This window comes from Balaenoptera acutorostrata, chromosome 18 (assembly GCF_949987535.1).
Source record: "Balaenoptera acutorostrata chromosome 18, mBalAcu1.1, whole genome shotgun sequence".
In the NCBI taxonomy this organism is placed as follows: Eukaryota; Metazoa; Chordata; class Mammalia; order Artiodactyla; family Balaenopteridae; genus Balaenoptera; species Balaenoptera acutorostrata.
Genome location: NC_080081.1, coordinates 28,846,330 through 28,873,737, shown reverse-complemented (window position 1 = coordinate 28,873,737; position 27,408 = coordinate 28,846,330). Strand labels below are relative to the sequence as shown.

The 27,408-nt window shown below is 40.3% G+C and overlaps 1 protein-coding gene across 2 annotated transcripts; it reads right to left on the bottom strand.

The window, feature by feature from the left end:
• Window positions 1-1,905: 1,905 nt before the first annotated feature.
• Window positions 1,906-27,408, bottom strand: EDNRB (endothelin receptor type B). Of its 2 annotated transcripts, none has more exons than XM_007186240.3 (8): window positions 27,271-27,408; window positions 25,950-26,485; window positions 11,381-11,493; window positions 11,041-11,245; window positions 9,201-9,350; window positions 8,665-8,798; window positions 7,344-7,452; window positions 1,906-4,483 (listed from the first exon to the last, which is right to left on the bottom strand). In XM_007186240.3, the coding sequence occupies exons 2-8, from the start codon at window positions 26,433-26,435 to the stop codon at window positions 4,349-4,351; spliced, it is 1,332 nt and encodes a 443-aa protein (XP_007186302.2). In that variant the 5' UTR covers window positions 26,436-26,485; window positions 27,271-27,408; the 3' UTR covers window positions 1,906-4,348. The 2 variants fall into 2 exon arrangements, with proteins under 2 accessions (XP_007186302.2, XP_007186303.2); XM_007186241.2 differs by lacking the exon at window positions 27,271-27,408 and adding an exon at window positions 27,116-27,264.

Genomic DNA, 27,408 nt, shown 5'->3' with positions numbered 1-27,408 from the left:
AGCTACTTGAAGTCTTTGTTAAAGACTTCTGGGTCCCACCCCAGAGGTTCTGATGATATGAATCAGAGTTGAAGGTCAGGAATCTGCATTTTAAACAAGCATCCAGATGAGTCTGCAGCAGGCGGTCCTCAGATATTTGAGAGACACTGGCCATGGAAAAGGGCAAACCCTTCTGTGTGGAACACAGGCCCTGTGATCTCTCCAACCCCACCTCTCACAACCCCTCCTTTAACGTGTTGCAGGTCAGCCCTTTTCCTGAACTGGCTGTGCTGGTTCACCCCTTCAGTTTCCCTATTAGATGGTCATTTTGCCGGTAATGTCAGTAACTCCTGGTCTGCTGGGAAAACTTCCTTTAAAGCTCAATTCAAAACTTCCTTTAAGGCCCAACCCCTCTGATGAGTTTCCCTGAACTCTCGATTCTTACTGCATATGTATCTATATTCTAGTATCTATAACTAATTGCTTTAATTTGTTTAATTTGTCTATTGTGATTGTGAGTTGCTGGAGGGCAGGAACTATGTCTTCTGCATTTGAGTATACCTACGTTCTAGAGGCGATAATAAAATTATGTAGTAAGTACGCTAAAAATTTGTTGATTCCATGTAAGAATTAGGTTGGGAATATTAACATCTACATTTTATAGATAATTCGACTGGAACTCTAAGATATTAACTGACTTGTTTGAGGTCAACCATAATGATGAAACAATCAAGGATATCATATTTTTTTTTGACTTTTGATGCTTTTTCCATTACACGTGCTGCCTTCCTACCGTGATGGAGTTATTCCCTGTGCTTAAGCGAGCCTTGAATCCTGAAGGTGTTCAGTGAGATTTTCTGATTTGGGTATGCACATTCGATCTGTTGGTTATTTAACGTTGTCACTTCTGAGGCTGACTAACGACTGAAAGCAAGTAGGTCCAGCCAGATACATTGTTCTTCACAAGCTTGGCCTCTGCACTCTTTGGATTTCGGGATATTTCCATCTTAGAGCTGCCACATCTTTTGGTTTTCTTCCAAGAATCTAAATTGTATTTATTCTGCCTACATTTACTATAATGAATTATGTGGGCATGATTATTATTTTTGTAACTTGACAACTAACAGTTCAAGAGAAGGTAGGCTCTTTTTGGTGACTCCTGAGGGAGGATTCTGCCTGGGTTTTGCTCTCTTGTACTTCTCATATAGCTCCTGAATTCAGAACACCTATATCTCAAAATACCCAGCTCAGATTAGGCAGCTGAAATCCAGCAAAGGTGAGGGATAACTCATAGAAACCTCTGAAACACTAGGCTGAGTTTAAGATAATGATATGGGAAAAGAGTAAATGCTAATTCTAGATTATTTTTGTCAGGGAAAGAAAGGGATTATGTGCTAAGAGATACAGACACGTGAACCTCAAGAGCAGTCAGTACACAGTTATTTAGTGGTCACTTCATTTTGCCTTGTATTAAATTTTGTTATCATTTCTATCTCCTGTCAAGTAGGAACTTCTCATCTTATCAATTTCATCCCATCTTGCACTCAAAAGGAGCTTATGAACTGAAATGAGTGATTCCAAAATCTCATTTCAGCCTTTCAACTTTCACCTATGGTACAATAATGATTAAACAATGAAATTGCTCCAAAGGCAGGAAACCAGAGATGGGAAGACACAAGGTGCCATTGGAAACAATCAATCAGATAATCAACCTCTGCAAACTGAATGTATATATCTCTGGTTACTCACCACAATAAAACATAATAGAAACTTGGCATTTGAACGTAACAGCTTTCATATTTCCTTGCTAATTGTGTGTTTCACATAAATCATGTCCATTTGTAACATTTATATTTCCTTTAAACACTAAATAATAAATTAGTATTAGTTATTGCCTGCACAGTGAAAAACAAGCTGGTCTTTCTTTAAAGCAATTTAAATTTTTATTGATTTTGTTTACATAACATAGAATTAGCAACTACAGTAGTTGCCACTTTAAGTGACCCCAGAAAAACAAAATATATAATTACTTTACATGGTTATATTACAATTTTATAAAGTTAGCTACAGCATACCCATGCTTTGTTATAAACTGTATTCCTTTGGCCATATGTTGTAAGCTGTCAATACTAACACGCACCCCTATTAGCAAATATAAAGGAGAAAACAGTCTAAAATCGCTTATAAATCTTTTAAGTTTTACATCCATGTTAACATTATTTTTGTCCATTGTTATATTATACAGTCCTTAATACTAGAAAGTATGTTTTAAAGTTAAACAGTAGCACCTTTTCCCATATTGATTTTATTTATGCTAAGAAATCATGCTTGTTTCTTACCAGCCTTTGTCAGTATGTTAAAATTTTGAATCAAACATTTTTAGAAAAGCTACTGAACACAATTTCATTATAAATAATGCATGTATATACTATTTGTGTGCAGTTTAAAATTTGGCAAGATGATTACAGACCACAACTCTGACAGGGAGAAGGAAAGGGTATTATGATGCAGATGAGAAACAAAATGAATGGTAGTAAAATGAGCTCAAATTTAAATAGGAATAAAAAATATATTAACGAACTGAAAACAGTAGTAACCCAAAGTTAATTTAAAATCCGGTTTGAAATGTCTTTCGTGATGACAAGCATCTGAAAAAGTGATTGGGAAGAAATTAATAAATAAGCCTGGGATTTGTAAATAGATTCCATGTGGCACGAGAATTAATTACTGTCCTTTCCTTCTGGCCCCATTATTGGGGTTTTGGTAGCATCACGTTAGATGCTGGCAGAAAACAACATTGCTCGCTTATTCTCAACATGTGGCTGTGGCCCTGGGTTACCAAAAAAAACCCAAAAAACCACACAAAAAAAACAAAAAACAAGGGTAGAAACTCTGTTATATTTTAAGACAGAGTTAAAGCTCTTGGGCCCAATTTGTTCCTGAAGCCACTGTGAGAACATTGCACTGTTTTGCTGGAACAGAATCAGGACCTTTTGCATTGATGTGACGGGCAGTGACGAACATCAGGCTAAGGAAGGGAATCTGTCCCCATGGGTTTCCTCCCACCCCATCTCATTTCCTCTGTCTTCCGTTTTCTCTTGTACATACTTTCACACACATCTCATCCAAGTTAACCTGAGGCACTTTGCTGGGGAGATGAAAGAATTAGGCAAGAATGCACAAAGTAAGAGGTTCTTAACAGTCTCAAAAAGCAGTTTTGCCTGTAAGTGACAGGAAAGCACCACATCCAGAATTCTTTTCTATTAGTTATTTACACAAATAATATAAAAATTAGTAATAAGCTTTACAGGTAACTGTTACATTGACTCTAATATCTATGATCTTAAAAATAGTATTTTAACTATCGTATGATACATTGCCAGAGACCATCTTAACTGCAGCAGGGGTGAGAAAAGATGCTGCTTTCTCCTTTGCCATGTGGACACTGCTCCAGGCAACTCACATTCTGTCCATTATGGGGTTCCTGGCATCTCTCCATTGTAAAGGTATGAACACTGGGGCCTGCCCTTCATTTAATCATCTACACGTTGTGTATTGTAGGTAAGTATTTACAGATGACAAAACTAAACAAATAGCATTTAAACTACAATAGTGAAAGAAGAAGAATGTTTTAATAATCCTCAAAAAAATTGTAGGTAGTATTTTCTTTGCAGAGTACACGAATAGGAGATTTCAAAGCAGTGTTTTGGGACGGCATTCCAAACCTTCTCTCTCTATCCCTTTGTGACATTTGATCTTATCTGAATGTAAAGTTGAATATTTTCAAAAACTTCAATCTCGCTGATACTCCCTCCTGATCATTTAAATATGTCTCTAACATCAAATAAATACACCGGCTGAACTGCTTTCATATTTTGTCTCCAATTAGAGTCCAACCAATGGTGTGAGGCTATTAATAGAAAAGTTCCTTTAAAAGATTTTTAAAATTTTAAATTGAGTAATTTAAATTTCATTTAAAAATTCTGTTTCGCAGCAACACATTTTTCCTTTGCATCAGATTCACCTTAATTTAAAAAATAAACATCTTTAATAGGAATTCTGAGTGAGCTCAATTTAAACTTTAAGTGGTGTATGAATATACCAGAAGTTCTGAAGAGCCACATTGAAGTGCTGACTGTAAAGGATTAAGTGCTTTCACAATGAGGCTTTCTTAATTCTCATCGCTTTTCTTCTCAGGCTGTAAACAGCTCATAAAATGTCATGAGTAACTCTGAGTGTTAAGAAAACTAATCACTCTTACATTTTTACATTGTTTTGTGCAAACACACAGTTGTTTTGTTTTGTTTGGCGGATGCCTCATTGTTTTAATGATTTCTGTCCAAAGTAAAGAAAATGAATATTCCTTCTTTCAAGATGAGCTGTATTTATTACTGGAACGGAAGTTGTCATATCCGTGATCATTAGCTTTGAACTTTAAGCACGACTGCTTTTCCTCCAAGGACTGCTTTTCTTCAAATGACTGGCACCAACAGCATAAGCATGACTGTACAAAACAAAGTAACTCGTTATAAGTTTACATCAGTTACACTATCACAGCCCTTCCTACTCTCCAGAATTCTGGCTTTCTTTGCATGATATGCAATTCTGCCAGTTTCTTTCCATGCCCTCTTATTTCCCCCTTAAAAACATATAATGACATAAGTAGCATATGATAATGTTTTTAAACTAGAAAATACAGAGAAGAAAAAAATGTACATAATTAAACTTCCTCATCTTTTAATTAAAATTGAAAGAGAAAGCCACTCTTAATTCTTGATACTTACTCTTGATTACTTGAGAAATACTTTTAATATTTGATAAATACATAACTCAAGACTTTTTCCTATGCAAATGGAAATATTACCACACACATATATACACATGACTGTATATGTGCGTGTTTGTGGACGTGTGTGTATAATTATGTTAATAAAACTGGACTATACATACTATCCCATGGCCTTGACAGTGACATAAACATCTTTCCATGTCAATAAACTTAATATTACATCACCATTTTTTTCAGCCACGTGTTTAATCTCATGTGACTTTTCAATACTGTTACACAATAAGGTTATAAAGTCTATGTGTCTCAGTTTTTAGTCATCCAAATTTTTTCTTGGATTTTTAAAAATCCTGTTCATTCTGTTTGTTTTCTGAGAATTTATATGTATAAGAAAATGTGAGTTCCATTGCTTTCTGTTCTGTAAAATGAGGGACCTGATCTGGTGACATTCTCTGCTAGCTCTAAAATCTATGAGTTTATGAGTAAGCAAAGAATTTTATAGACTGCCTTTGATTTTACAAGGAAGCTAAGTTCTCGGTTTTCCAATAATGAACTGCCAGTGGAGCCAAGCAGAACCAAGGCACCACGCCCTCCAGTACAAAACCGAGCAGTTAATAATTAGGACAATAGAGCCACAGACTCAGTGTCTGATGCACATTCCCGAGTTGTTTTACAGGTACGGTAACTGCCACCAGAGGGAAAAAGCTAACTCCACGATGACCAGACTGTAACCATGACATAAACTGCGCCAGCCTGAGCAGTACTGAATCTATGGCTAGCACAAGTCCAAGAGCGAGCCTCAAGAGAATGGGATTAACATTACTGCTCATAATAATCTGTATCTTGGTGGGCAGCAAAATAATTGTAGCTTGCTCTGCCCGTATATGTAAGCACGCAACTACAATAAAATTGTCAGCAAAGAGATGTTACAGACCCATGCTGACATCTTCCACTCTGAGAATATGGCGTCCCATATCAGCATGAAGAAGTTACAGAAGATAGACCTTTGCCCCTAATCCCATAGAAATGGAATGGTGTTTGACAGTGGGGAACTGAAAGCAGCTCTTTTGCCCCTTTCTTGTTTGCCCATTTCTGTTCCCCTCTAACCCTGAAAGAACTTAATTATAGGAATGAGATCACTAAGCAATTGAAACTAATTCCTGACTTATGCTCTCCTGAATGCACACCATGCCTTGTCTAACCTGTTGATTCTCTTCCTAGATAAAAAGAAGTAAGACTAGCTCTCTACCCACAGTAGCCCCCGCTAAGCAAGCCTGCATGCAGACCGCTGGGGCAAGATAACATCTGAAGAGAGAGCCAGCCAGTCTGTCCTCAGGGGAGAGGCAGAACCCAACCTCCGGCCTTGATGATTCATTGAGATTCTTCCCCTTCCATGTTTCCCTTTAAAAACTGTCATGGCTGAGCAGAATCTTTGGTGTTGGTCTCTGGACACGAGTCCACCATATCCCCAGACTGCTGGCTTTTCTGATTAAAGCACCTTTCTTTTCTACTGACACTTGCCTCTCGAATTATTGGCATAGGAGTGGTGAGCAGCTGAATCTGGGCTCTGTTACACCAGGGACAAGTGAGTCATTCCCACATAAGGGAAGGGAATATTTCATGTACGCTAGATTGCTGAAGGAGTGAATGAATGGATGGATGGATGTTACACACAAATGCAAGCAGGCAAATGAGGAATAATTTCACATATTCCACATCATTCTCTGCTATAGAATGAAGGCAGAAAAGTGGAGGTAAAACCTGAATTAAACTGCTTTGTTTGACTCGTTATGGTCACCTCTGTATGAAAAAGAAACTAACTTAGTTATAATCTACAGTGTGCTGCATAGTCCAAAATCTTCCAAAAATGGGAACAGTGCCTTTAATCATGTGTAGCTCTTATTTTATCATGTGATATTTGTCAGACATCAATGCATGCAATTTTTATTCATTTTCTGCGTAACTCTATGAGTAGAATTGATTGGTTGAGGCAGCAGGGAATGGTTGACTGGGATTTGTAGGCAGAAATCAATTATAGTGATTTATGAGCAAAATTCACATCTAAAAAGAAATGTCTAGGGCTTCCCTGGTGGCACAGTGGTTAAGAATCCACCTGTCAAGGCAGGGGACACGGGTTCGAGCCCTGGCCCAGGAAGATCCCACATGCTGCGGAGCAACTAAGCCCGTGTGCCACAACTCCTGAGCCTGCCCTCTAGAGCCCCCGAGCCACAACTACTGAGCCCACGTGCCACAACTACTGAAGCCCATGTGCCTAGCGCCGGTGCTCCACAACAAGAGAAGCCACTGCAATGAGAAGCTCGCGCACCGCAACGAAGAGCAGTCCCCGCTCGCCGCAACTAGAGAAAGCCCGTGCGCAGCAACAAAGACCCAACGCAGCCAAAAATTAAATAAATAAATAAATAAATAAATAAATAAGAAAGAAATGTCGATCATGTAATACTAGGGGAAACTGCAAAACAATTGACTAGATCTCTTTGGATAGAAATATTAATAGTTTGGAAGGGTTATATTTGATGCCAGATTAAAAAGGGCTTTTGATTTTCGAATACTCTCTTACCTTAAAGCAGTTTTTGAATCTTTTGCTCACCAAATACAGAGCTATTGGGTTAATACAGGAATTCAGGGAGGCCATGTTGATGCCAATGTAGTCCAATACCAACAAAAAGCTGCAAAAAATAATACAAGACATGTCTGTAAAAAAATATGCTGCTATGAACATATATTCTTTACAGAATTTTGTGTTTTTGTGAACAAAATAATTAGCCATTTAAAATGGTTTTGACTTTATCACTAGTCTTTGCCTATTATGATCTCTCTCTCTGCCTCTCTCTCTCTCGTTCTCTGTCCCTGTCATCGCCCCACTGCCCATGCCCAATTCTCTCGTTTAAAATGAAATCTCGGGACTTCCCTGGTGGCGCAGTGCTTAAGAATCCGCCTGCCAATGCAGGGGACACGGGTTCGAGTCCTGGTCCGGGAAGATCCCGTATGCCACAGAGCAGCTAAGCCCGTGCACCACAACTACTGAGCCTGTGCACCTAGAGCCTGTGCTCTGCAACAAGAGAAGCCACTGCAATGAGAAGCCCACGCACCGCAACAAAGAGTAGCCCCTGCTCGCCGCAACTAGAGAAAGCCCGTGTGCAGCAACGAAGATCCAACGCAGCCAAAAATAAATAAATTAATAAATTAATAATTTAAAAAAATGAAATCTCTTTTGGAAGCGCTGAGGCTGGATGAAAAGAAAGGATTTATGGGTTTCCTTGGTGGCGCAGTGGTTGAGAATCTGCCTGCCAATGCAGGGGACACGGGTTCGAGCCCTGGTCTGGGAAGATCCCACATGCCATGGAGCAACTGGGCCAGTGAGCCACAGCTACTGAGCCTGGCATCTGGAGCCTGTGCTCCGCAACAGGAGAGGCCGCGATGGTAAGAGGACTGCGTACCGCGATGAAGAGTGGCCCCCGCTTGCCGCAAATGGAGAAAGCCCTCGCACAGAAACGAAGACCCAACACAGCCAAACATAAAAATAAATTAATTAATTAATTTAAAAAAAATGAGTAGAGGCTTCTTCCTTCAACTCTACCAAAAAAAAAAAAAGAAAGAAAGAAAGAAAGGATTTACAAAGTGCAAAGGAGGATCAGACCTAATGTTTTCAATTGTGCTACTCACTCATTTGGACAACCCTGGCTCTCCATTCCCAGTGTTCTCCTAAGTCCCTTTACTTCTCCCTTGGAAATAGGAGTAAAGGTAAAAAAATGGCCATCTTAATTGCTCCCTAAGGATTAGAAAAATGGTACTCTCTCTTCTTGCCAATGAAAGGAATCAATGGAAAAACTTCTGAATGGCATTTATTTACACAACTATTTCTATTTTACCTTTCTTACCTCAAAAGTTCACATCTATTGGGATCGTTCCGATCATAAAGAGTGAGCTTCAAAATCCTGCTGAGGTGAAGAGGAAGCCAACACAGGGCAAAGACAAGGACCAGGCAAAATACTGTTTTGGCCACTTCCCGTCTCTGAAATAAAACCACAGTCAGACACTGAATAGATGCCTCATTATAATCACAGCGTTCTCGCTTTCCAAACAAAATATTTAATATCGTTTACAAAAAATCAGTGGCATTTGTAAAAATTCAGGACACTGAGCTTTAAACTGAATAGCTAATGTGAATTAGACAGAAAATGATGAAAGATTCATCTTTAAAAAGTAATGGCTCTTTTCACATCTTTTTAGACTATGTAGAATATCTCCAGATAGATAATATAAAAAATATTCTTTGTATATTAAAAAATACCAGCACAAGAAAAAGGAAGTATGCTGTGGTGTATGATAATTTTAGTTTCTTATCACCATGATAATTTTCATATTCATAATCAGGATTGTAATCATGAGTCAGCAAATATTTCTATTTCCTTACCTGCTTTAAGTGATCGTTTAAAGCAATTTGCATGCCACTCTTCTTTCTCAACATTTCACAGGTCATCAGGGTATAAAACAATGCAGTGATGGCCAATGGCAAGCAGAAATAGAAACTAAATAGCCACCAATCTTTAGCTGTCTTGTAAAACTATGGGGAAGAGAGAATGTTATACTTAATATTCCTCTGTAAGAAAATCTTACATATCAAATGTTGAATTAAAAAATACTCATCAAGGAGAAATTATCTTCTAAAGTCGATCCATTTTGTAAATACTATGTAGAATCTTTCAGGCCACGTCTGCTGAACAAATAATTAAATTAAATGAAACAAACTTTTCCTAAAAAGCATTTCAAGTCTCTAAGGATGTGTGCTATCATTACATATAAAAATGTAAGCAATTGGGCAAAATTTTAAATATTTGGTAATTCAAATATTTTTGTCTTCACATATGCAAGTTATCCTTAAGGAATTCTTTGTGTGAAATACCACATCTGAATGGGTAAAGATATCCTAGTGTTTATGGGAGTTTTTCACTTTTTAACAAGCTTGTTTATGGGAAAAGCAGGTAGGAAGAGGTCTATATTAATCATTTACCTAAGGGATGTATACATCTAACCTATCAACTAAAATTCAAAGCTGCTTGTAACATGCCTTTTCTCTTATTCTTTTTCTGCTCTTTTTTTCTTTTCCTTCTTAAAATTGTTGTTCCAGGTATGTCTGTGTTGGAGCAGAATTTATGTAATCTATGCAGTACTTTTCCCATTTTAACTAATAAGAAACAAGAAAACAGCAGTCTCATTCTCAATTTCTTTATTCTTTTGTTTACCGTGATCTATACATATATTCATAAAGCTTTATCTCGTCTTAATGCGTAAAATAGAAAATAATCATTGATGACATCTGGACCAGCCCCCTTTGTATTAACTCCTCTTAACCCATTCTGTTGGGAAGAGCCTTTTACACTTAGGATCTATCTTCTGATGACCAGTATTACCATTCTTTTCCTATTTTCTGATTAAAAGTTCTTGAATAAATGGCCAAGATGAAGTTCTTTGCAACGGCAGCTTTCCCTTTAGAGAGAGGACAAGCTTGTTATTCATACTGAGCTTCACGGATTCACAGGGATTCCGATCAAACCAGCCATACCAGGGCGACTCCTACTTGATCATTCCCTGGACCACACACTCCCTCTGATGACCGCTGTGCTGCTTCATACAGAATATGTAGTAGCTGCCAGTCCTTATGGGAATTTGAGTAGAAAAGCTATAAATTCAAATCGATTCTCTCATGTAAACTTGGTTTATCTGTATTCCTGAGCACCAGGGGATTCTTGGAGAAGTAGTGACCCAGCTTCTTGCAGCCTGGGTCATTAGTCACCGTTAACCCCACAGCCCTAGGACTTACACTCTTTTTTTTTTTTTAATTAATTAATTAATTAATTAATTTTTGGCTGTGTTGGGTCTTTCTGTGCGAGGGCTTTCTCCAGTTGCGGCGAGCGGGGGCCACTCTTTATCGTGGTGCGCGGGCCTCTCACTATCGCGGCCTCTCCTGTTGCGGAGCACAGGCTCCAGACGCGCAGGCTCAGTAGTTGTGGCTCACGGGCCTAGTTGCTCTGCGGCATGTGGGATCTTCCCAGACCAGGGCTCAAACCCGTGTCCCCTGCATTGGCAGGCGGATTCTCAACCACTGCGCCACCAGGGAAGCCCCGGACCTACACTCTTAATTCATGCCAAGGACAGTCATAAATCAGTAGCTTCCCAAGAAGAGGAGATCAGGGGAAAAATAGCTAAATATTTATAAGGCAACAACAGAAAGGGGGACAAAAAGTAAAATTTACCTGCATGAAGGCTGTTTTCTGAGTGGGATGGAGCAAACAGATTCTCAGATAACTTCCTTTGTAGTCAGTGGTAATCATATCAAAACCCACAGCTTCAGGGACAGCCAGGACCACGGAGACCACCCAAATTAAAACAATTTCTACTGCTGTCCATTTTGGAACCCCGATTCCTTTAATTCGACTCCAAGAAGCAACAGCTCGATATCTGAAGAGTAAAACATAATCATTTGCCAAGCTGGCAGAGACTAGTTTTATTGAATTACACAGTTTATTTTCTAAGTAGCATAGCAATCGCTAGGATAGCGGTCAGGATATACCTGGCTTAGATATATGCTCTTACCTGTCAATACTTAGAGCGCATAGACTCAGCACAGTGATTCCCACAGAGGCCTTCTGTATGAAAGGCACCAGCTTACACATCTCAACTCCAAAGGGCCAGTCCTCGGCAAGTAGCTGCATTGAGAAGACATGAAGCTCTGTTAGGGAGATTTTCACAGGGCGCCCTCTGAACTGTATGTATCACTTAGTGGAGACAAATGAACACTTAGAGTTAAAATAACAAACTCTAGTTCTTATTCTTTTTCTCATAGACTACTCCTTTGAAAAGCACTTGCGTTTGATATCTGGAACAAGAGAGTGGATCGGGAATAATGAAAGGGCAGCCGGTTCAGGAGAACTAGCTATACACAGACAGTAGCTTAGGGTCAAGGTCTCCTCCACTGCAGGGCCAGCTGGGGCCAGTTGCTTAAGTTCTCCTTACAAGATTGGGCCTGCAGTGCTGAAAATGCCTCTCATACTGTTATAGAGTCTCAAATACTCAGCTGGTGGCCAAATCAAAATAAGGTTAACTAAAAATAGGTGACGTGGGACTTCCCTGGTGGTCCAGTGGTTACGAGTCCACACTTCCAATGCAGGGTTCCATCCCTGGTGGGGGAACTAAGATCTCACATGCCATGTGGCACGGCCAAAAAAAAAAAAAAAAAAGAAAGACAAATGTCTCCTAGCCAGAGAGACTAGACGACTCCTATGGAGAACAGTGTGCGTGTTCGTGTACTTATTCTTCACTCTAGTCAACCTGACTGCTCTGTAACTCAGCACACAGCTCCTTGAACCCAGCAGGCACACTCATTCCTTAGGGCTTCACTTGAGGTTCTTCCTTATCCTGGAAGGCTTTTCCCCCAAAGATCCACTTGGCTAACTCCTTGACCTCCTTCAGGTCTTACTCAAATCTCATCTTTTCAACATAACCTACCCTCACCACACTATTAAGTATAGGAACTGGTCAGGCCTCCCCTTCTCCCTCATCCTACTCCACTTCCCGTTTCAGCAACAGCACTTATCAGCTCCTATTGTATATATTATAACATACTTGTTTGTTTGGTTAAGTTTTTGCTGTCTGGAACCCCTAGCCCATCAAACAGAAAAGAACTTCTGCAATTGCCTAGTACAGTTCCTGACACACAGCAGATGCTTAAATATTCAGGCCCCTAAAATATATAGGCAGTGGCTATCCAGTGAGCAAAAGACTTGTTTCTATACATATATTTCCGTTTATCTGACTTCAGACTATGCAACCATCTATTGTTAAACTCAGTGATTTTCTTTTTTAGGGCAACTGGGTGTGCCCCACCCTGGTAAATGAATCACTTTAGGTAAACAACTGGGTCGAATGTTCATGAGGTTTTGAAAATAAAGTATTTCAAATCTACGTGTCTGTGTGTGCATTTTAATGTTTTAAAAAATAACCTTCCAAAAGTGAAAACTATTTTGAAACACAATTGAGTCTTTCCGTTCTTTCACTCGTGAAGGTTCTTTGTGGAGTTTGTCATGCTGGGTGATTGTTCTGTAACTAGAGCAGCACCCAAAGCTGAAATGTGTGTTTCAGTACGAATATGACTTGGAGCTCCAACATGGAACCAATTTCATTTCTAAGGTAGACATGAAAAGTTACACCGACATGTAGAACAAATGTTGGCATACTTACAGCAAATACGCTTTTTCTAGGGTCTGAAAGCCTGCAAGGCCAGGCAGGCAACAGAAGAGTGGAGGAAGCCAGGTGTAAGAAAGTCATTGGTGTCAGCAAATAAAAGGGAACAGAGGGGTCTGGGGTAAATCCTGTCTAAAAGGAGCTGCTGCTAATAAACTTGATGTGATTTTTGCCAAGAGATCCCCAATACAAAAGTATCTTGATTTTTAGCCCCAAATTGGAATTTTTATATAAAATCTCACAATTTATAAAAATTGTCAACTAATTCATATTTTAAAAAAAAAAACTATCAGATAACATTGTATTAACAAAATATTTTTATGTGTCAGACCAGCCTCTAACTTGTGACCTCTGGATTAATGAGCTGACTTATAACTCTGCTTGTTCATTCATTCATTCAGCGAACATTTATTGAGTACCCACTATGTGCCGTACACCATTCGGAGTACAGAGTGCCTATCAGTGAACAAGGCAAACTCCCTGCTCTCATGGAGCTTACAGTCTAGTGAGGGAGGCAAACACAAAACACATGAATACTTAATATGGTGTCACACAGGGGGTGTCACCATATTGAAAGATTATGGTGGAATTTAGGGAGCTTTCTTGATAGGCTTCTCAGCAAGGTCTCTCTGAAGAGGCAACCTGCAGTAGGGACCTGACTAAAAAAAGTAAGCCATGCAAAGAGCATTCTAGGCAGAAGAAAGAGCAAATGCAAAGGCCCTGAGGTCAAAAGAAGCTTAGTGAGAGGAAGGGACAGCAAGAAGGCTCTCAAGTCTGGGGTCGAGCGGTCCAGGCCAAGTGTCTAGGAGATGTAATTGCACAGGGAGGAGTCTGAATGGTTTTTTCTTTTTTTTTTGTTGAGGAAATCCATTGCAAGATTTTGAACAGGGAAATGGAAAATGGCATCATCTTATTTATGTTTTTTAAAAGATCACTCTGGGGACTTCCCTGGTGGTCCAGGGAATCAGCCTTCCAATGCAGAGGACGCAGGTTCAATCCCCGGTCGGGGGACTAAGATCCCACGTGCCGTGGGGCAACTAAGCCCGGCACGCCCCATCTACAGAGCCCACGTGCTTTGGAGCCTGCACACCACAACTAGAGAAGCCAGCGTGCCACAACTAAGACCTGCACAGCCAAATTAATTAATTAATTAATTAAAAAATATAAAAAGATCACTCTGGAAGCTCAATGTAGACTAGAATGTAGAGTCAGGAAAGGAAGCTTTGATGAGAGATTGTGGGCTGAAACTTGTGGTGCCCTGGGACTGAAAAAAATGGGTTATAGACTGGATATGTATTGAAAGCAGAGGTAGCAGGACTTGTTGATGGGTTGGATATAAGATATGAGGAGTCAGGAAACTCAAAGGGGTTGATCATGTGAATGGTGGAGACATTGGCTGAAATGGGGAAGACCCAGTGTCCTGCAAGTCTGAACCAGCTATGAACTCAAGGTGCTTTAAAAGACTTGCCAATTACCCTTGGAAACATAATAAAAAGATTCCAAACAGTTAAAACTGCCAGACCCAGTTTGGTACAAACTATCCAGGTAATATTCTGTCTAATCATTCTGATTGCCTTTATATGCATTGGGGCAGGGGGTGGGAAGCAAAACTAACACACATATGGTACTTACAAGGGACTAGGCACTATTCTAAGCCCTTTACACATGGTATATCATTGAATTCCCAAAGCAATCCTATGAGGTAGTATTACTATTACCCCCATTTTATAGGTAAAAAAACTTAGGGGCACTTAGAACTTTATTAACTTGCTGTGTTGATTTTAAATATGCCCACAAAATCTTTGATAATCCTCCCTTCAAAAGATGAAGCCTCATTTTCCTCCCCTTGAACACGGGTTGGACCTAATGATTTGCTTTTAGTGAATAGAATGTGGTGGGTGTGATGGTGCGTGACATCTGAGACTAGTTCATAGAAGGCGTTATGGCTTCCTCGTTGCTCTCTCTTGGATCACTCATTCTGGGGGAGTTGCCGTGTCAGGAGAAGACTCAAGCACCCCTATGAAGACTCCAACAGGTGACAAGGAACTTAGGCCACCTAAAAACAGCTGGCACTAATTTGCCAAGTGTGTGAATGAAAAGATCCTCCAGCCTCAGGCAAACCTTCTGATGACTGCTGCCCTGCCAACATCTTGACCCTCATGAGAGACCCTGAGCCAGAACCACCAGCTAAGCAGCTCCTGAATTCCTGACCCACAGACAGAGTGTCAGGTAATAAATGCTATTCTTCAAGTTGCTAAGTTTGGGGGTAATTTGCTACTCGGCATTAGATAACTAACATATTTGTCCTTGGTCACTCACTTAAGTAAGTAATAGATTCACATTTGAACCCACGTGGTCTGATTCTAGAATCTATAATGTTTTGAAGAAGCTGATCTTAGATGAAAAGTGTTTAGAATTAAATCAATAACAGTATTTAAAAACCCACAACTATGTGTCAAACAATGGTAAAGTATGTAGATGTAGAGTAAAAATTTCTTCTAACCCCCCAGCTATTTTATTCATCTACTGTCCAAAAATTCAGATAGTGTCAAGTGTTTTCTTGTCTTCAACGATTTCCAAATATGCAAATATTAGTATCACGTAGGTACAGCCATCAGATGAATCAAGATGAATGAGTGTCCGGTCACTGAAGGGAGAGAAGTCTGGCCAATGAAAATGAGCTCTGCACTGAATCCAGGCCCTGTTTTGAGGTTACTATTGTTTTTGGCTCAGCCTAGAAATTGGATGATTGCTCTTCATACCAGTGGGAGGCCTGCAGCCCAACCTCTGACCCAAGTTATCACAGAGGACAGGGAAACACAAACTGAAAATTGTAGCAATTCTCTTCAAGTTCAACACAGAGATAGTCAGAAACCTAATCACAGCTGAGAGATTACAGTTTTCTAATCTACCCTTCCAAAGGGAAAGAGACTGAAAAAAAACTCTTCGCCATTTCAACTCAGACCTGAATGCTGCCAGTCCTGAGAGGCCACAGAAGGTGGGGGGACGGAGTGCCCACTTCTATTATTTTGCAGTCAGTCAGAAGGATGACTTTGGCAACCTCTGCTTCTCTGATCAGAAGGCTTTGTGGAGACACCAAGAAGCCTGATACCCTGTGACAGAGACCACGCCTACTGCCGAGGCTCAAGTCTGTCTGAATGGCCTCCAGCCTCAAGGCCTTGGCAATTTAGGGCTTGGAGCTTATTTAAAATGCAAAAGATGTCAACCTCTTGTTTAATGATAAACAAAGCCCTGGGTAGGGAAAAAGCTGTGAACTTAAAAAAAAAAAAAAAATCACTCTCAACCAAGATGTCATCTTTAAAATTTGGTGAAAGTGTTCTTAGAGATTTTTATAATTCCTGGAAATTAACTATTTCACTATTTCTTGACAAAAATAATGACATCCAACATCTATAATTTGAAGTCCAACAATACAGCTTTCTTCTAGGTAGAGGAAATTGATTCTCCTTTATTGCAAGAGGAAGCAGCTCTAACTTTAAACCCAGCAATAATATATTCTTATTCCTTATTTGCAGTTTTCCCCATTCAGTTAGATAATTTAAGGGCACGATCTAAATACTGAAGACAAATCATGCATGTAATCAAATCTCTCTGATCCCAAAAAGAATGTTAGAGTTCCATATTGTCTCTAGGTCCCTGCCACGTGAATTAAATTTTAAGGTCCTGTTTAAAACTAAGTTTGAATATATACTACCTACCATTTATCAAATGTGAGCCAGTCAGAAAATACTCCCATAACTGACACTGGTTTTCACATGGTGATGGCTCATCCAAGGAAGAGCTTTTGTTAGTGTTGGTCCTAGGAGCAATGTGGTGACCATTTGACAAACGATAGCCTGTCCTCATGCTGGCCCCTTTCGCCTAAGGCTTCTACTGCTTCCCTAGCACATTTCTTTTGTATGAGTAAAGTAAACACAAATAAATAAATAGACACTAGATTGAAAAAAGACTTGGTCATACTGACTACAAGGTTTCTACACAAGGATGGCCATGATTTCATAACTTTATGTTGAAACAGCTGTTTGAGAAAGAAAAAAGTCAACAGAATCTGAAAAAGTATTTTATATCATATTTAAAAATTACTTTTATATTAAATATATATTATATAATTTTTTAAAAACTTCTAAAAGGATAAATAACATGAACAGAAAATAAATATCCTTTCTGTAAAAGTATGATTAAGTGAGTGCTACAAAATCTCTCCAACTGGGGGATTTATATTTTTCAATTCTTTTTGTAATTAAAAATTACATTCTCGAGAAATTAAATGGAGAAAATCCTATTAATACACGCCACTCTTAATGCCCAAAGGCATCTAGCCCTGTAGAGTCAGGAAATGCCAAAGTTAACCATCTTGCACTAACAAGTGCTAACTGCCTCATTAACCATATATACCATTTTCCTTTCCTATTTTTTTTTTTTTAAATTAACAGTATACACTGAGCTTTAACTGTTTCTTTGTTTCAGAATATTCTACAACATTTTTAGTGCCTAGCACACAGTGACCGCTCGTTAAATGTTGTTGAATAACAGTGAATGAATGAGTTCATGGACAAATAAATGAATTTGATCATAAGGCAAAAATCTTGTGATAAAACTTCTGTCATGAACTTTTCAGTTCTCATATTTGAAACAAATTCTTTAGAGAATTGGGATGATTGTGCATTTTATATATTGATTGATTTTTGTATTGTCTAGTCCTTGCCCTCCTCCCTTCCAGATGATCAGGTCTTCTTGACACATAGAGCCAGGGCCTCTGGGATTGAGGCGTTGGCTCTTCTCTTGGACTTCTGTCTTCCAAGCAGGCCGGAAAAGGTGGAAAGCAAAATTCCTCCCCTCCCCTCTCTCCCCTACTCAAACCTATCAGGGAAATGACTTTTAAAAAACAGAACCTACTGTTTCTCACTATCTGATGGGATTCAGTGAGGTGCTTTTGTTGTAAATTTGGTGGAGATGGACTCAGGAAGCATAGAGACGCTGTAAGAGACGGTCATTTAAGAAGGTAGGTGAGCAACACATTAAAAATGACAACTAGGGCTGCTTTGCCGGATTGCTGTCTGTTCCATCTCGTGATGAACTGTGAACATTTCTTTCAAATGACTGGCATTATAGAAATGTTTTTACAGTCAGAGTCAAAAGAAGGAAATAATGGAGTGGTTGTGTTTCACAGGTTTGGGGAAGGGTGTATTCTTCTGCTTTTATCTCTGTTTCCTGTAGCAGATAAGAGTTTTTCTGCAATTGAACTGGCGTCTTAATAAGATAGTACACCCTCATTCAAGGATTTCCCATGTCGGATCTCCCTTTCTTTTTTTTTATTCAAACATACAGTGAGAATTTAAGCTGCTGGTCAATTGCATAGAAAATATTTTCTTGACATACGTTGCACCCTTGCCCTTGGGGACGAATATCAGTTACCAGTTCCTTCCTGGGTCCAGTAGAATGCACTTAATCACTTAAAGATTAGGCCATGTGGGTTAGAATATGTGGATGAGGAATAATGTCAGCTTACCCCCCAGGGGTACCATTTAAATACCACAATATGAACAGTGCCCCCTGGAGCTGTGCAAGGCAGAGGCCCTGTCCTAGGAATCTGTTGTGTGCACACTGGCAAAGAGAGGGCTTTCCACTGCTCTGGAAAGATTCCTATCACTTGCTGAAATAGAAGAATGACTCCATTAAAATGAATTAAATTTCTGGAAACAAAATCTTTAAGGGAAGCAAAGAGATAGAAAAAAAGATAAAAAATAAATATGTCTTAGAGAAACTTAAGTTCACCTTAAATATATATCCCTACTTTTGTTACGGTGAAATTTATTTCCAAGTCTGTAGCAGGCCAATAAATAAATGGATTGCTACTCTCCTATTACCTGAACTTAAAAACTTATCCACAGTTTGTGCTTAAAACCTTTCATTGACATGTCACATATTTTGAAAAGATTCAACTAAGAGCATTAAGACATGCTATTCACAAACCTAGCTTTATGGTCAGATTCACTTAGCTGAACTGGATCTTCTAAGATCACTGTGACACCTGAAGGAACTAAAGAATTATAACCTGATGGCCTCATGGCTCAGAAAGTGACTCTCAAACTTAAAGAATTCAACAAATCTTATTAAGTATTTTCATGTCTTACTTAAACCTAATTCTATCCAGAGAATGGCTTATGGGATAAGCTATGGTGAGAAAGCGTTTGATTACCACGGAATTCAAAAGCCTGTTAATATAATTTGAAAACACTGTTTTGGGGGGGAAGAAGATATGTACAAAGTAAACGTCCAGAGAATAGGCTTCCTTCTTTCTGGAAACCATGATGAAGCTAAGGAGGAGAGAAAGAGAGGGGACACGAGTTAGGAGGTGTGAATATGGCTGGGGGACTCAGGGACAGAACACTGCTTGATAAATGCTTCTGTCAACTTTGCTAATACACTTCTGACTCAAGAACAATCCTCTTTCTCTCTCTCTTCTACCATCCCAGTTTGGCCGTTTTCTTGTTCCTTTACATTTTCCCCAGAGGATCTATAGGGAAAGAGAAATAATAACTCTCTAAAGTAAAAGCACTGGAAAGGAAAAAAGTCTGAAATTAGAGAAATTGCTGACTAAGGTATATCCATACACCATGCTCAGCTACCTCCCAAACATAACCAACCTCTTCTTAACTTTGCAAAGTCCTGAAAGAGAATGTTTCACATCATAAATTACCTCTAGAATCTTATTTCAGCTCAGGCTTTATCTGTCAACACCCTTGAGAGCACTTAATCATTGATTAGCATTTGGCATGTTTCTCTAAAAATCATCAACTATAGCGTATTAGCCATACCTTATATGGTTTTCTTTGGAAAATGAAGACCCTGTCTCCCTGGCCTTGAAACAACATGGTCTTGGCTGTGTCATCCTCTTGTACAACTATGGAAATGCCTTCGATCTTGAACGATTCATTTAAAATGAGCAAAGAAAAAAATGTGAAGCCTTTGATAGATAAGCCTTACCACATTGAAAGAAACATTGCCTTGACATTTTAAGAGCCTTGGATTTATGGAGTGACCAAGTGGCAGATCAAAGGCAAACACAGGAAGTACTCTAGAGTTAACCTGGGGAATATTTCATTGCCCAAGGCCAAGAGTTTGCCCACCATTTTGTCGCAGCCAACATGTGAAGCAGTGAATCAGAAATAGGAAGTCTTGAGTTTCTGGGCTATTTGACATCTGCTGCTATTGACCTATTATTCTGTTATGGCCAATATCCTCATACATACAGAAAAAAGAACAAAATTTCCCCCCCTTTTTTTGGACAGTTATAAAAATATAACATCTTTTGTTAACAAGCATTTGTCTGGAATTGATCGTTGCAGGCACTATGCTACGTGGGTGTTGGGGGGTTAACTTTATTTATTAATTGACTCAAGGTCATTCAATGCTAACAGTCTTACTCTTTATTAACACTTTTAAAATGTTGATACTTCAAATGTGCTTAATTAACACTCCTTAAAAATTTTGTTGCTTTAAATAAATGAAACTCAAAGTTATCTAGGTTCTGTTTTGGGTACAAAATGCTTCTGCTACGAAGATGTCTTTAGACATCACAAAAATGTCACTAAAATATCTCAGTTACTTAACTGGAAATATGCACAGTGTTATTATCTTGGGCAAAATTAGACTCCTCTACCCAATGATACCTTTACTTCTTGTATTGCTCTATATGCATAAACTGCATTTACTAATCAGAAAAGTATAACTTCGAAAGTTAAATTTGCTGGTCCTTCATTCACTTTTACTTCTAAGTATGAAATTAGTTAATTATATGCAGACTTGTTAAGTACTAGAAGTAGTCTAAGACTGGGTAGTGAGAAAGGTGATTTTGTTCAGAAAGACAGCTTTGATTGTGTTACAAGCAGGAATGTCTGACTACGTGACAAGGTCACTTCGCTCCAAACTCATTTGAGGGTTCAGTGAAGCAATTCCCATTTTGACATACCAGCATTTTAATGTTACACGTACCCCACCTTAAGTAGTTAAACGTTAAAGGTCAGTAGTTTTGCTTCTCAGAGCTATGAAGGCAGCCTCTTTGACTCTAATAGTAGCTTACGAAGTCTTAACAAGAAAACTATCTAGAGGCACTCCAACGGGTCACCAGCTCAATTTTTAGAAAGCTCTCCATCACCACTAGACATCTGATTATACTTGGATCCTTATCAAAGTCTGCCCATGTAGCTATCTGTCATCAGTTTCCAAGGAGATTTGTTTTCAAACTCAATTTGCTTACACATAAAGGAAGCTATATTTATGTTATTTATTATATTTATATTACATTATATTTATGTTAACTATATATCTATTGAGTCAGTTATTCCATGCAAATACAGTACAAAGAGAGTGAACTTGTTATAATTTAAAAACTCATTGTTTGCTCAAGCATTTTTAACTTCTTAAGATGTTAAGAGAAGTTAAAGGAACTTTAACTTCAACCTGCAATCAAGGCTTGTTAAAAATCACTGCTAAACTAAAGCAAGCCATACCAACTAACCAACCAACCACCAACAACATAAAAAACTTCACAGCATCTACAAGTATACCCAGCTCTTCCTATACAGCTTTGACATTGGTGCTACTCCAACTTACTCTAGGCTCCTATAGGCAACAAATGTCTAGATTATTCCATTCACTTTAGTCTACACAGGAATGGCACAATAAGTAGCTTGTGAATAAGGAGATACTCATCCTCACATCAGATGCTTAAACACTGGTTTTGGGGTCAGGTACATACATGGACCATGTAAATACTGGCATAGTGACCCATGTATGTATTAAAGATAGACATTGATACATATATATGTATATGGAGATGTTACATAAAATAGTGATTCAAACTAAGAGTACAACAATAATTTTGGGGTACAGTACGGCAATATCTATCAAAGTTACAAATGCACATATCCTTTGAGTCAATCATTCTAATTCTAGAAATTTACCCTTCAGATATAGTCACACATGTGTGCAAAGCCATATGGACAAAGATGTTATTTGTAGTCATGTTTATAACGGCAAAAGCTGAAAAAAAACCCCCAAGTTTCCATTCTTATTCACACACACACACTCACACACATTCTAATAACATTTATTACTGGCTTACTTTGTGCCAGGCACTGCGACCAATGATATTCACCTATGTACTTATGCATCTATACATTCTTATAACATTTAATATATTTATATATGCATATGTATACATATATATTTTTAAACATCCTCTTTGGACGCTTGCTTTTTCATTTTTCATCTGGATGCTCTTATGTAATGCAGTGACAGCCCTAGTGTGCGCTGCTGAGAAGGAGAAACGAGGCTTTTATTTCCAGCAGGTTCTCATGATTATCTGAAGCTCTTTTAGAGCTTCGATTTGCTGAGTCTCCCACAACACCGATCTATCAGGATTGCCTCCTTGACACAGGAGCCCTGGTGAAAAGACTCTGTCTAGAAGTTTCCAGAGAAACAGTTCCCTGAGGGAGTCAAAGCAGAGTAGACACATTCTCTGGGGTTTGTCAGCCCTCACAGCAGCCTCTCCCTGTGAAGTCCCATCCCGTTCTACAGCCGCATCAAGGAACATGGCTTCCAGCCAGATCTATGACATTTTGTGGTTTGTCAACTTTACTGAACTCTCGATTTACTGAAGTCCAGATTAATGTAATAGATTCACGTTGATGTTTCTGGGCCTGTGGGTAAACCAACAGAGGAGCTGTGGGATTCTATGAACCCTCAGAAATTGTGAATGTACATTATAGTATCTATTAATTATAATGTATATATAAATTATCTATTTATATATTAATTATATATAACATATAAGATGGATAATTAACTGGATTCTCAAGAGAATAATAACACCCCACAAAAACAAAATTAGAAATCGCTAGTTTAGAGATTCAAGTCCCCCACCTTAGGATAAATTTAAATGGCACTCATAATTCACTTCAATTGCTTTGTATGAAGTATAATACTTGACTACTCTGTAATTATAAATGCATTTTTTTAAACTTATATGGTGTCACAATTATTTAAGGGAAAATGGCTTTTAACTAGCCCTGGATTAGGTGTTTTTGTAAATAAAGCCTTTAGAATAACAAACAGTGACACTATCAATATCATACATTATGGATCATCTGAAGGGGATTTCAGGAGATAGAAATCTTCAGATGGCTCAAATTAAAACTGAAAATGCTTACCAAGTATCCTACTATGTAGTAGTGTGTCCCATAATTGCAGGGCTGCACTCAAATGAGGTCCTAACAATACTCCAGGTTGGAGAAGGGCAATCTATGCTCAGCTCACTCTGCAGGGGGCCAGAAGGACCACAGGTTCTAGGGCCAGAAGGCCTGGGTTCAAGCCCTAGTTTCATCACTTTCTAGTGGTGTGACATCGACCTTCTAGTGGTGTGACATCGAGCAATTTACTTCTTTACCTCTCCAAAATGTAGTTTCCGCATAAACCAGGGGTGATAACAATACTTCTTCCATAGGGTTTGTTGCAGTGATTTAATGAACTAAACCAAGTACTGAGTACATAATAAATGGTAGCCATTATTGTTATATTATATCTCAAGTGACACATATTTATGCACAATATAAAAATAAACCAAAAGCCACTATGTAGGGTTCACTGATGGCAAACCTAGTGATGGGACCTAATTCTATGTGATGGATTTGTTCATGACCAAAAAGGATGATTACATGGCCAGATTTGTAATGACTCAGTTTGTTTATTTCAGAAATAGAAACGCAGCTTTAACAGACTGAATGGTTTCAGGCAAAACGTTGTAACTTCCTAGGGAAATCATAAAGGAATTTGAAAGGAAAGGAAAAGCTGTGTGTCCTTTGGGAGTAGGATATTCTCTGGCTTATCGAATGTAATAATTTAGCCAGACAGAGAAAGTAAGATGGTCCTGGAAGAGCTGATTTACATCTGATCTGGAGGCAAAATGCCCTCAGTCCAACCTTCCATACAGCACGTCATCTGCTGGCTGACTTAGGAGGGTTTCTAAATGGGCTGACCATGTGGGGTTTCCTGGGACCTTCCTAAACAATCTTTCACAAAACTCTGTGCAAGCCGAGCAAAACTAGATGTAATCTCCCTTTTCAGAAGGATCTTATCACTCATTTAAAATTTCTCACAACACCTTGTACTCTAAAATTTCTCAAGTCAGTTTTGAGGAATTGAATTGAAATTCTCCTGCCACATTGGAATGGTAAGACTTCGTCTGCAGGACTCCTAAAATGGGTTCCTTCTGGCCTAATGGAGCTGTGGCTGCACTTAAAGGACCCATTTCAGCCTGTGCTTCTCCCAGGAAACCCTCAGAGTTCACAAGGGCTGGTAGCCATGCAGGAATTTAGGATTTCATCTATTTATCCCTCATTTCTGGGAGTGTTGCCTTCTAGGACCTGGATCCTAATCCAAATCCTGTCTCTAAACCTCAGAAATCTCTAGAATTCCTTAATGTATGCCTTGTTGGATTAGGATTTCCAGAGACTCATAAAAGGCAATTTAAAGGCTTGCCATCTGGTGACTTCTCCTGCCACAAAGATCAAAGTATCTCCCACAATCCTTTCCTAAACCAACATGCCTTTTCCTGCCCTTGTACTGAGCCCAGGACTAGCTTTAGGCAAATCCCCAAAGTACATTCCCGGTCCCTTACACTTTTGATTCTGTTTTTATGCATGATTTCCTATTGCTGGTTATGATGGGGAAGCAGAGTTTTACAAATTTGCATCATCCTTTAAAATTTTCCAGCTCTTTCACTTAGGCTATTTTTCTTAACACCACAAAACCCCAGTCGATGGGCACTAGAAACTTTATTGTAGAGTTGAGGACACTGAGGCCCAGAGATGTTGGGAAGTGTCCAGAGTTTCAAAGCGGGAGTCAAAGAGTGTAGGGGTTTGCGTCCTGCCCTAGCTCTTCAAGCCCGTTCCCTCTGATGCCTGCGGTAATCACATAATGATGTTAGCTACTGAAACTGTTAGAGACTTTATGTTCAGTGTCCTTGGTTTTGTCCACAGTCATTGATGGGGTGCAGTTTGCACTTTGGAACCTGACAGATTGAGCCTGATTCTCCTCACCTCCATCACTTACTCACTGTGAGACCTTGAACATCCTATCATCTGTTAAATGGAGTAATGTCTACTCATGGGTTGTCAGAAGGAGTAAATGAAAGTAACACATCTATCCCAGCGCTTGGCCCATCGTAGGCATTCAGTAAAGGGTAGGTACAGTATGGTCATTCGCAGCAGGTGAACTGTGTTTTCCTACTCTCCTGTCTGGGTCTCTTTCTTCTAGGCCGTTTGTCTCCTAAAAACCTATTCGAGCCCCTCTACTGTTAGGGTCCTCTAAGAAAATGCTTCCCAAGGTTCGTATGCATTTGAATCACCTAGGTATTTTAAGATGCAGATTCTGATTTAATAAGTCTGGGTTGGACTTGCAGTTCTAACAAGTTCTCAGGTGATAACAATCCTTCCAGTACATGCACCATCAGTTTCTCAGTAGAGAGAATGTACCTTGTGAGCTGGATTTAGGGACAAGGTCCTTCAGGACCAGTGGTTCTCAAACCTTACGTGCAGGGCTTGTTAAAATACAAACTACTGTGCTTCACCCAGAGTTTCTGGATTAGTAGGTTTGAGGTAGGGCTATAAGATGTCATTTCTAACAAGTTTCCAAATTATGTTTATGCTGCTGGCCTGGCGACTATGCTTTTTCCCGGCTTAGCAGTGGGCTACTGAAACCAGAAGGAAACTTGGTTCCAATGATTACTGACTTCTAGGAAGGGAGGGATCTTCGTGACTAAGCTTCCTGCAAAGGCTCTGGCATCTCCCCCTTCCTAACGGTATGCCCTCCCATCACGATATTAGCAGGCACCCTTTACCTTGTAGACATTGATGGGGATGTCAATGACGATGTGCAGCAGGTCTCCCAGGGCCAGGCTGGCTATCAAGATATTAGGGCCGTTTCGCATGCACTTGTTCTTGTAAATGATTCTCAGCAGTGTGGAGTTTCCGATGATGCCCAGCACGAACACTAGGCAGGACACCACCGTGTTGATGTACTTGAAAGTCTCCTTGATCTCGATGGGTCTTTCGCACGGGGGCGGGGGGAGGGTGCGCGGTGGGGTTCCCACCATTCTCCCTCCTTTCGGCATCTGCGGAGATGCGGACGACCGCTGCACGCTGGCGTTGGACCCCCTGGGCCAGGAGGTCTTAGTTGGGTGCGCCATTATCTCTCCGGCCCCCAGAAGTGGCGGAGTGGCCCCGGCCGGCGGGAATCCCCTCTCTTCAGCCTGGACCCCCACCACGCCGCAGGCAAGGATCAGCGCCAGCAGGGCGCGTCCGCACAGGCTGGGCAGCGGCTGCATGCTGCTGCCTGCTCCGGGGGGAGTCGGGTGGCCACTCTTCAGCTTTCAGTCTGGAGATCAGCAAGGGAAGGAAGACGGGACACCCGGGTCAGCTACCCCAGCCACGCCCCTGCAAGCGGCTAGCGCAGAGCGCAGCCGCGCCCGCACTATCCGCGCGCAAAAGTAACTCAAGTTTGCGCGCCAGTTGGGGGGGGGGCACTCTGGCGCGTGTGACCCGCCCGAGCCCGTCTCCTGCCCTTCCAGAACCAGCTTTCGCTGGTTTTTCTCCCGTGCGTCTCCCGAGGGGTAAATGACTCGCAGTGGGGCGGGGTATTCTGGAAGGGGTGTGACAGGGAGGAAAGGATGGGTGTCTAGAGCAAAGCTTTGAGCTCCTGTGTTCGTTCTGGCTAAGGGCGCGTGGGGACGGGGGGAAATCAAGGCACCTAGAGGCCAAGGGATGCGCCAGTCTCTGCATGTGACTCCTCGGGAACCCGGGATACCCTGTGTCTGGACGCCCAGACTCCTTCCTCCCCGCGGGTGAAAGCAGCTACTTCCCGGCTGCCTGCGCTCCGGCTCCCCCGGACCCCCCGCGAGTGTGCCGGCTGACTCGGAAAATCTCTGGGACATCTCAGTTCTGATTGGGAGAGTATCTGCATTAACGCGGAAGCTTCTGTGCCCTCCAAGTGGCTTCAAACACTCACGCGCTCTCCTTCGCTCCAACTCCATTGTAATTCGCTGTATCCATACATAAAAAACAAAACAAAACAAAAAAATCCCCGAACAAGTAATCCAAGCTGAAGCCCCAGGATAAGGTTCCATCACTGATTTTAATGCAACACCAAGCCAGAACTTTTACCTCGCGGACCGGACGCACCAGGCGCAGGGGACCTCCTTCCCGGGACGCACTTGGCTCGCAGCTGGGCTCCAGGCTACCCTGGAGCGGAGCGCGCCTCCCTTCAGCTGCGGGCGGATCTGGCTCTGACGAAACGCTGAG

Bases quoted from the DNA above. Each gene is read 5' to 3' on its own strand.
- EDNRB (XM_007186240.3), bottom strand. From the start codon at position 26,435: ATGCAGCCGCTGCCCAGCCTGTGCGGACGCGCCCTGCTGGCGCTGATC. The intron at 11,246-11,380 runs GTAAGAGCATAT...TTTACTCTTCAG, and splicing joins TGCGCTCTAAGTATTGACAG to ATATCGAGCTGTTGCTTCTT. The intron at 8,799-9,200 runs GTAAGGAAATAG...GTTTTATTTCAG, and splicing joins TAAACGATCACTTAAAGCAG to AGACGGGAAGTGGCCAAAAC.